Raw genomic sequence first — 11,115 nt, forward strand, 5'->3', positions numbered from 1 at the left:
AAGCTGTTCTGCTAATGTGTTTATTGATGGAAGACAAAAAGCAACGAAGGCTGTTTCACAAATGTTCACAGAGATTAGCATAAAACACCCACTCACTCTTCATGTTTAACCTTTCCATCATTGGCCTCTTACCAGTTTCCATTTGGACCATTTCATGTCAGAATGTATACAATGACAGTTATCTATGGATGTATCTGACATCTCCCAAGGCTAGGCTGTTTGGGCCCAAGTCCAGTGAGTGGTTCACTGAAGTAAAGGAGAGCAGAATTTAATGTTATTTATTTTCACTGGGCCATACCCTGGAAAACACTAAAGTCTCAGTCCTCAGTGAGGGCAAGAGGAATTGATGGTACTCAACATGACAAGTAATTCTGAATGTCTTATTTCCTCCGCTTTCCCAGAACAAACATTTTTAAATAAGGCACTCTCCCTATTGATGCAGGGTGGAAAAAGTATATTTTTAAGGCAAGCTTACACAGAAATATTTGAAAAGACAACAACCATTTAACCCCATTCACTTTTTGAGTTTTCTGGTGAAACCTGTGATGTGCCTTTCTTAAAAAGGAATAAAAATCTGAGTCACTCTTTTTTCTTGATCTGGTGTAGCAAGACACTTTTATTCTTCACTGATAAACCTATTGCACCTGCAAGACCTTTTGCTAAAGCTGAGCTGTAGTTTCAGTCTGAAGATGCTTCTCTATTTCCAAATTTAATCATGAGCACTCTAGAAAGTCTTCTGTAAAACAAACAAAGCCCAGTTATAAGTCTTGTTAAAGTTACAGTTTTACAGCCTTCCTGTCTCTAAGTCATCACTCAGCAGCGCAATATAAAGAAATGCAGTGCAAGTCAAATAATCCATGTAATTATCATGATTTTTTTTTCAAGACTTATGTCCTGTAATTCAAAACTAGACAAACTCCCTATCTCTCACTTTGATACTTTCTTTAATTTCACAGGAGAGGAAAGTTTTAGATGGAGAAATAATACCTAATTTACTGAACAAAGCAGAAAGAGACAGACTAAGAACAAGATCATTTAATTAACTGGACTGAAAGGAAATCATACTGCTTAGGAACTGAAAAGCAGAGAGTGATGTTAGTAAAGAGATAAGTAATAATATTCACAGTCTACCTGGGACAGGAGAAGGAAAGAGATGCACTACCTATGGATCAGTGCAAGCTCAGCTTGAGGCATTGTCTGGGATAACTATATAAATGCTTCTACTGAATATGCAATTTTTACTATGGAGAAAAGATTAATTTTACTTCTTGTCTCTGAAACAATTCTTTAAGGCTCCATTCAGTGTTGGAGTAGACACACCTGGGACAGAACATCTGTTCTGTGAAATCTTTGTGTAGATCTCCGCTTGTAGTAGAGTAGCCCTATTCAGAGTAGCATAATTTGAGAGGTACAACATGTATATGCATGTGTGGGGCAAAAGACTGAAAATATAAGGGCTCTGATGCAGTGCTTGCTCAAACAATTTACTGAAAAAGGCACTTTTGGATTAAGTGCAAGCAGGCATGAATTTTGTGAATACCTTGCTGGAAACTAGCTTGCCCAGAGAAGTAGTGGAGTCTCCTTCCTCAGAGGTCTTCAGAAGCTGTCTGGACATGGTCCTGGGCAACTTATTCTAGGTATCTCTGCTTTAGCAGGAGTGTTGGACCAAATGACCTCCAGAGGCCCCTTCCAACCTTAACCATTTTGTGATTTTGTGAAATGTACACTTTTAGAAGCCAAAATCAGCTTTTTTATTTCACAACAATGCATTCTTCACACATGTTTTCTGCTGGCGGGGGCGGGGGGGGGGGGGGGGGGGGGTAGGAGAGAATGCTGAGGAAACCCAAAATTATTCTTTTTTTCTTTCTCTTGACCTGAACTAGCTTCCTCTTAATTCCAGTACTAAAATGAAAAACTAGCCTTTTGCATTACATTGTTACTAAAACTCTCTGTTGAGTCAGTCCTCATGGGAACCCAGTGTGTGTTGGAATCCAAAAAGCTTTGTGATATTCCGAGTATTAGCTCTTCCAGATGCACTTCCTCTGCAAAATTGTTCCTATTAACCCAGTACAGAATAATCCTGAATGATGGATCCTGTTCTAGGTTTCTGAAATTCTGCAATACCTTTTGTTCCACTGTTTGGTTTTTGGTTCATCTTAGCATTTCTCAAAGACATCAAACGTAGACATTTGATCTAAAATATAAATAATAGTTATATTGGAGGAGAACATTATATTCAACCCACAATCATATTCAGTAGTGAGGCAGCTAGGCCCCTTTGTTGGGATGGAAAATTATCTAGAGCTCCATCTCTGATACAGCTTAGATATAGTGTTTGATTAGCAGGAACAATACCAGCCTTCAGAACAAAAGAGTGGCACTGAAGACTTTCCAGGATTTGAGCTTAAAATTAATGGCTTGAGTTGTGGTTAGTATTTCCCTAAAAATCAGGTGGACTATAGGCAATGGATCTTGTTTGTATAGATGTGAGCAAATGGACCCTGGGCAGTGAGGGGATAAGTAGCATATACTTATTAATATGTAGGTGTGGCTCTTCGCTCAAGCATGTAGGAGGCTGAGTCCAATACATCACCTCTCACCTCATGTTTCTGAAGAGTTGGAAGTGGCAGAAGAATGTTGCAGTGGGCACAGGTCACCAGCAAGTCGTAAGACCAGGTGTCTTTAAGAGCTTGAGGTGATGTGGAAAGTCTGCCTCTTGTGGGAGAAGGAAAGCCAACCATCTTTTTGTTCTTTGAAGGTTTGGGCAAGGTTTTGGAGGTCAATGGATGGTACCTTCCTTTCCCTTTGGGACTGAGATCTTTCCATGCCATTGCCTTTTCAGAGCTGGAAGAAGGAGCCAGGGAGGTAGAAGACTGTGGTGGATCACTGCTGGGTTTTGAAGTTGACTGGCCAGCAAGAACTTCTGTCAGCTTATGAGTTGTACTGGTTTTATTCTGCTAAAAAGAAAACAATAATGAAGTAAAAATTTGCATTACACCCAACTGCATGGTACCGTGTGGTTTGCAACAGAGATGAGTCTTTGGGAAGGGCAGTGGAGACCATGTCATAGTGAAGCTGCAGCTGAATATGTTGTATCATGAAACTACAATTTGAAGAGCCAAGATTCACTGCCTTTTCTTATCTAATATACAGCTTTTTGGAAAAATAACCTGACTGAAATTAAACACAGATCATTCTCTTGTTCAGTTTCAAATATGCTTACCAGATGTTGGGAGTACTGGTCATCTGGGAATGACTTATTGCACCTCACACAAAGATTGTCAGCGGTACCTTCAGAAGGGTAAGAGGGGAGAAATAAAATGCAGACAGAAGTAATCTACATAGGCTGCCCAGATCCACGTATGGTCACTGGCGATAGAGAAACAGATGATGTTGATTCCATTAGCCAAGAAGGAATTAGAGCTGTGACTATATTTTGCTTTTGGCATCACTCAAAACTAAACCACCATCCCTTCTCACATACTTCAGAGTATTTGAAATTCCACTACAGCACCGTGTTTTGTGGCTCAGGATGGTTCACTCCTGCCTTGGCCTAGCTTATTCTAGGCCAGGATTGTGTATATCCCTGTAGCCAGGGGTTTTGCTCTCTACAGTTCATTTTACCAACCACTAAGTGGTTTCTGTTCTTTTCTGGAACCTTTGACAGGATTCATGATTTTGTTTTGTTTTGTTTTGACATAGTCTGTTCAATACCTTAGGCCTAATAAAGCTGTTCTCAACTTCAAGAAATAAGTGGCTTTAGATATGAAGTATTCAGAAATTTTAAATCATTTTTGCTCTGTGTGACAAGTAGAAAGAGGAAGATCCAGTTATTTTCTGACAGAAGGAATTTCACTTCCAGCCTATAAGGGCGGCATAACAGAACATGGCCGATAAGCCAGCAGTGAGTGGAATCATTCTGGCTTTACAATAACCAGCATAATAGAAAGCAACATTTGTCCCTTTCACTGTGGTTAGTTAAACAACAATATCCTTCAGCCTGCATTACTGAGAACTGTAGAGAAGGCAGGAGGATTTTCATCAACATTTAACAGAGTTGACCCAGTACATAACAATGAGGAATTTTGCTTACCAGTGGAGTAAATAAATTTTGCATTAGTAGATGCTTCACTGATTTGAAAGTTCACGTCCTTATGGCAGGACAGACCACTGTTCTGACAAATATCTTTGTGTTTGTTCTGGTCTTTGTACATGACATAATTGTTACACTCCCAACACCATTCGGTTCGACTGGCACAGGTGTTTAGGTGTTCCTGAAGCTTGCTGAAGGGCATTTCCAACTCACAGATTTTGCATTTCATTGCTCGTTTGTGGCATTGCTTGGCCTGCACATAAACAGACGAAATTATTCCAAACTTTCTATCAATACCAAAAGGGGGCATTGGGTGACATCAGTGACAAACTGTTCAAGAATATCCTCCCTAAGGAGTATCTACACAGGCAAATGAAGGTATAGCTGTATTAAGAGTTCACCTGTCTAGGCTAGCTATAATTTAGGAGGATTTAGGCATTAGAAAGAAAAATATGAATCATGTGCTATGTCAGTATAGGTTGTCAGTACAGCACAAGCCTACCCTGAAAACTCTAATACTTCAGCTAACACCACTAAGGGAAGCCTTTTGTGTCTTCATTGATTTGTTTCCATGAAATGGTTAAACTAAAGCTAGCATAGACATGCTGTTCTCACCTCCCAGCCTCTGCCAATTCTTTTGTGAATCTCATCCTTAGCTGTTTCCTTGGCCTTACCCTTATGCAGTTTTAATGCAAAGTTTCTGTGTGACTAAAGATTCTCACTTTGTACAGCCTCCCTTTTGGACAAGCAGGTAATATGAGTGTGTGAGTAGGGCAGAAATATCTTTAAGCGGCCCTTGAAGAACAGCAGCCTGAATAGCCAAGAATGAGAAAGTAACAGATTATCATAGAATCGACATAGAATCATAGAACGGCTTGGGTTGGATCGGATCTTAAAGATCATCTAACTCCAACCGCCCCTGCCATAGGCAGGGATGCCACCCACTAGATCAGGTTGGCCAAGGCTCCATCCAGCCTGGCCTTGAACACCTCCAGGGATGGAGCATCCACAGCTTCTCTGGACACCCTGTTCCAGTGCCTCATACAGTGAAGAATTTCCTCCTAATGTCTAAACTAAATCTATTCTCTTTTAGTGTAAGACCATGCCCCATTGTCTCATCATTTTCTACCCAAGTAAAGAGTCCCTCTCCATCTTTTTTATAAGACCGCTTTAAGTATTGAAAGGCTGCAGTGAGGTCTCCCCGGAGCCTTCTCTTCTCCAGGCTGAACATCCCCATCTCTCTCAGCCTTTCTTCACAGGAGAAGTGCTCCAGCCCTCTGATCATCTTTGTAGCCCTCCTCTGGACTTGCTCTAACAGGTCCACATCTTTCTTGTGCTGGGGACCCCAAACCTAGATGCAGGTTGAGCATCTACTACTGGAGCAGGTACTCCAGGTTGAGCCTCACAAGGGCAGAGTAGAGGGGGACAATCACCTCCCTCCACCTTCTGGTCATGCCTCTTGATGGAGCCCAGGATGCAGTTGGCCTTCTAGGCTGCAAGCGCGTATTGCTGGCTCATTATCTCCTGGAGCAGACAACTGTACTGGGTCTGGCTGGGATGGAGTTAACTTTCCCTGAAGCAGTCCATATAATGCTGTGCTCTGCAATTCTAGATGGAACAGCATTGGTATCACACCAATGCTTTGTCTATTGCTGAGCAGCGTTGGCACAGCATCGAGACTTCCTCCAACCCCCTCCAAGAGCCAGCAGGCTGGGGGTGGGCAAGACATGGGGACAGGACATCACCAGGGCAGCTGACCTAACCCAACCAAAGGGATGTTCCATACCATATGATGTTACACTCAGCAATAAAAGGTGGGAAAGGGGAAGGAGAGGGGAGGCTCTCATTATGAATAGTCTGTCCTCCCAAAAAACTGCTACATGTATTGAGGCCCAGCTTGCCAGGATGTGGCGAAACGTCACTTGTTGATGGGAAGTAGGGAAATTTTGTTTTCTCTCTCTCTGCTTCCACAAAGCCTTTGCTTGTTCGTTTGTCTTTTCTCTCTTCCTTTTCTCTTTAATTCAATTATCCTTATCTCAACACGTGACTGTTTCTTTTTTTCTTTCCAACATACTTTCTTCTCCCCGTCTTCTTCTGAGGGCAAGTGAGAGAGCAGTTGTGTTGGAGTTCAGCCGCCCAGCAAGGTAAAAACCACAACAACAACTACCATGGGATATACTTTTTTACAAGCAGAAAAAGGTAGGTCAAAACACTGCCACTGCTGAGAGGTTTAAGTTTTTATCATAGTCCATTACTAAGTCAGGGTTTTATACATTTTTGCTGTTGAATCCATTAGTGTGATTCTTGGTGTCTGGTCGAAGGTGTCAGCCTTGAGGGTGACAAGTATTGCGCTCCATACTTACCATGTGATGCTCCAGCTGATATTGCTGCATGCCTTGGCAGCAAAGATTACATCTGACCTGCAAGTGAAACAACAGTTCATTGGGAGCATAAGACAATAGTTAGTGCTTTCACATGTCAATGCAACTTCAAGCTGCTGAGATGATCTCCATGTCACTTTGATCCCCATCATCAAGAGGCTGTTGGTGAATTATTGTTTCTCTTCAGGCCTGAGCTGTGTTGATGAGATTTTGAGGAACACATACCTGGTGATTCTGCAGGAAGCTGTCACTCTATGTGGGTATCCAGTTCTCAAAGGTCCCCATGTGAAATGCAAAGTGTGACATGAAATGCAAAGTCTGTGTGTGTTTGTATGCATGTGTGTGTTCAAAATTTTGACTGAGGTTTAACTTAAAAGTATAGTGCTGATATTCAGCTAGTCTAAATTATAACAGTCCCTATGAAAACATATGAATTATACCAGTTTTCTGGAAATTTGCCATGAAAGCTACTCATGTGTTCTCCCATGCAACTGAAATCAATGAAAGTGCTAAAACAATAAATCTAGTAAGACAGAATAAAAAGTCATGCGTGGGTATTCACTGGTCAGCATGGTACCTCTAGCTACAGGGTTCTTAACGCTATCTAAAAATGTCATGTCATGTCCTCGTTATATGAAAAGCTGATATATTCACCCTGCCAGTTCGGTTTTGTTTATAAAAAAAAATGTTGATTATTGATGTAGCTTAGTACCAGCAAGGTTTATATCAGATCAGTTATTGTCTGTCTTCCTCTATTCAAATCATTTAGCTTTATGCTAGAGCAGGCACTGTTCATCCTTCTGTGGTTGAAATAATGTTGGTGTAATACCCTACAGGAGGCATAAACTTTGTATTGCATGCTCTGGCTGATTCATGAGCAATAGGAGCATGTATCGATACCTGATCTGCAATTTGCATTGCTGGCAGAGCTGGGATACCATAGTGTAAGCTGTATTCCATTAAGCTGCATGTGCAATGAGATCAAAAGGTGCTGTAACCAAAACTGAAGGGTCATTTCAGACCCTTACAGATTTTCTGTTCAATTACAGAAGTTCAAATCTAGTTAATATAGAGCACTGTACCATAAACATACGTCTAGGCTGGCAGAGCTTTATGCTGCTTTCCCTGAAGAAAATATAGCATTCCTTACCTGCTTGTGTGCTTCTGTTTGATGACTTTTCATATCATTTTGGGCAACTGGTTTATCACATTCTGGACAGAGAGTGAAAAACCGCAAGCAGTGGGTCTTGTGGAGGGAGAAATTGGCAGCAGACACACCTCGTTTACTACCAAGAACAAAAATGGGGAAGAGAGAGGTGGGTTGACCCTGGCCAGCAGCCAAGCACCCACACAGCTGCATGCTTGCTTCCCAGTACACACTGCAGTGGGCCCCAGATCCTGTGGCAGGAGGTACTGGTGCCTGGCACAAGATAGTGATGGTCATGGGGACATAACAGCTAAAGGCAAGCCCACACTACCATTCTAGCCTACAAGAGCAGGAAGTCTGCCAGAAAGGGTGTGCATACTTCCAGTTCTGCTGTTTATAGAAGGCATGTGAGGCAGAGTAGCTGATACCATTTGGGATTTCTGCACAGGCCCTCGTTCCAAACTCTGACATCAAGCCTGGGCCACAAAACCAGTCTACCCAGCACATATGCTGTTTTCTTAGCATGGATGGAATGGCTAGGTTAAGAGCACATAAATTAGCACAGTATGACATCAAAACAGGGGAGTCAAAAAAAAAAAGTAAAATAAAATAAAAATCCCCAGGAAGAGGCAAAAGGTCAGCTCTTCTAATTTTCTTAGGGAAGATAAGTTTCCTCAAGGAAATCAGCTTTAGACATCAGCAGGAGCTTCACATGATCAAGATGGATGAACAATGGAATGGATCTTCTGTCAGAATGTTCTTTTAAGAAGTTACAGAGACAGCTATCAGAAGTTTTAGACAAAGTTTATTCAAAGCATCCCCTACAACCCTTTAGTATGAAATACACAGGCTCTCTTTATGCAAGGCTAAGTGTTGGGTTTCCTTTGTGGCCAAATAAAATTGAGGCTGAGCTCGTTTGACCTTGTTAGGTATGACTCTTTTTAATCGCAGTGCTTTACAGTCTTCATTCACATAATCTACCCAATGGCCCAACTACTAGAGACACAACAAGCTATGCTTCATGGCCCCGTTTAGCCTTCTGCCCTACCAGAGATAGCTATTTATCTTTAAAAATATATATATATAGTATCACATATCTACAAATATAGCAACAGAAGGGAATATCAGACATGAGGGAAAACTGAGGCAACTGCACGGATTGGCGTGTCTGTGCAATGACTTTTCTGCCAGATGCTGTCCTGCAGCATAGGACAGGGCTATGGAAGAAACCTCTCCACAGGAAGGCAGCAAGAAAGCAGCAACCTTGAAATGTGAAAATTAATATAAAATCTTTTCACAGAAAATGGAGAGCGAGAAAGATCTCTTACCAGTTTTCACAGAACCTGGTCTCTTCTGTCATGATTTTTCTTGTTATTCTGCTGGGTATCCTTTCTTCTACGAGAAGAAGGGAAAAAGAAATCAAACTGAAAGCATCTGTTGTAATAGCTCCACCCCAAACAGCTGCTTACCCAAAAGATTTTTCAAGAAGAAACTGCAGCACTATTAGACAAGCATGAGTTTCTAGTGTGGGTTCCACATACAGTGGTCCTTAGAGGAACTATGAGGTTTCTTTTTCCTTCTTTTCCAAATAAGTTTATCTGCAATATTGGGTTTATGCAGCAGGCAGGATCACTGCCTGGAGATGCCTGAAGCAGTCAGGGGCAGGGTGTTCCCCTGCCCCAGTGCAGTGGGGGGCTGATCCTGGTCAGCCTCTACCCCACAACACCCAGGCATGTCTGCCCCTCTACAGGGCACGGGGCAAGCTGGTGGCTCCCTCAGGGGCAAGCAGGAGTCTGCCCACACACCCACCATCAGTGCCTCAGGGATGAGAGGGGCAGCGGAACGCTCTCTTCATCACTGCTTCTGAGAGAGGTCCTCAGGCCTCACCTCCCCTTCCTGCCCAGTGCAGACAAGGCTGCAGGGCAGCATCTCCTCCTTGTGCCTGCTGTGGCAATAGCCACGGGCAGCCCTCAGGCCACATCGCCCCTTCCTGCCCAGCAGCTGCACTGGCAGCAGAGCAGGTGCAGCACCAGCGCCTGTCTGCAGAGAAACCTGCAGGGAGCATAGCAGCCCACCTGTGAACTCACCCGTGGTAATATATTGCTGATAATCATGACATTGCAGTCTACAAGGACACAGTCCGAACAGGTGCCAGCAGAGAGGGAGAGGCAGCACCATGAAACAAACCCTCAAGCTCTGCGGTCAGTGAGGGCAGCCCCTGGCAAACAGGGCTGCCCACAGCAACCCCTTGCCATGGGCCCCAGCCCTTGCCACCACCTGGCTGGTGTCATCATGGCCATCGCTCTCACAGCCCACCCAGGCAGAAGGGCTGTGGGGCTGTTGCTGCATGTCTGGTTTGCAGTGAGCAGGGAGGGCAGGTGCGAACTGTGTCCCCCTCCACCTCTGGAGCAGTGGTTACACTAGCATCCAGTCTCATGAACCCACCTTGACCTCCCTGGGGCACTGCTGGCTCACCCAGGCCAGAGCAGTGCTCATGTCACAAATGAGAACTGCCAGCTAGTGGAGGGGAAATATTTGCCCACTGACACCATGGGGTAGAAGCCCAGCATTGGTCCTGCAGCCTCACCTCACTGAGTCCTGCAGCAGTGCTGTTCAGCCCTGCTCCAGCAGCCTCCCAGGCCCTACTGTTCCCCCAGTGAACCTTGGACCCCTTCAGTATTCGAGAATGTGCAAGGTGAAACCTAAAGCCTGCATTAACTGATTTCATCTTTTGTCCCTGGAGATATTTTACCATGGCTAGGACTGACTGACAGCATTAAGAAGCCACAGGTGCAGCAGGTTCTGCCACTAGATCTCAGCTGGGGGTCATACAGGTCTACATTTTTACATGGGGAGCTTATGACGAAATGTAAGTTAGAAAGAAACAGGAACAGAATATCACATCTTTATTCCAATGCCAGTACCCACATCTTCAGGCTTTTCTGATAAAGGCCTAGCATTTCTTATACCTGTTACTAGAACTGATCCCTTATAGCAGTGCAACGTGAGGAGCTCTTCTCTGATGTCATACATCTTGCCAGGTGTGGAACTGCAGGTACAGGAGATGCAGAAAATATGAACAGATATTCTTAGTCTGTAAAATGGGACAATAATATTTAACTTGTCTATTATGCAGAGGTATTGGGAAGAATCATTCATTAGTAATTGCATAATGTATTGTAATGCCATATGCAACAGATGTCCCAGATGTTAACTCAAAAATTGGTGTGGTTCATTTCCCACTAATAAAAACACCTTCTGTCCTTCTGTCCCCCTATTTCCCTCTGGGGAAAAAAAAAAAAAGCCCATTAAGTCATTATCTAGAACTGGGAATAATGAGTGTTTATCTAGATTTTGTAACACAAATTATGTAATGAAGCAGAGAAAAGGCTTTTGAACAAATATGTTAATGAGATGGCAGCTAAGGGAAAGGTTACGGAGTTGCCAATTCCAAATCAAGTTTTTTATTGTCATTTTCTTTATTTTTTTTCTTT

At 43.1% G+C, this 11,115-nt stretch overlaps 1 protein-coding gene across 1 annotated transcript; it reads right to left on the reverse strand.

The window, feature by feature from the left end:
• Positions 1-1,274: 1,274 nt before the first annotated feature.
• Positions 1,275-8,194, reverse strand: XAF1 (XIAP associated factor 1). Its single transcript, XM_048074081.2, has 6 exons — positions 7,625-8,194; positions 6,457-6,513; positions 4,094-4,346; positions 3,224-3,291; positions 2,601-2,954; positions 1,275-2,194 (listed from the first exon to the last, which is right to left on the reverse strand). The coding sequence occupies exons 1-6, from the start codon at positions 7,916-7,918 to the stop codon at positions 2,060-2,062; spliced, it is 1,161 nt and encodes a 386-aa protein (XP_047930038.2). The 5' UTR covers positions 7,919-8,194; the 3' UTR covers positions 1,275-2,059.
• Positions 8,195-11,115: the final 2,921 nt, after the last annotated feature.

This window comes from Anser cygnoides, chromosome 18 (genome assembly GCF_040182565.1).
Source record: "Anser cygnoides isolate HZ-2024a breed goose chromosome 18, Taihu_goose_T2T_genome, whole genome shotgun sequence".
NCBI classification, from domain to species: Eukaryota; Metazoa; Chordata; class Aves; order Anseriformes; family Anatidae; genus Anser; species Anser cygnoides.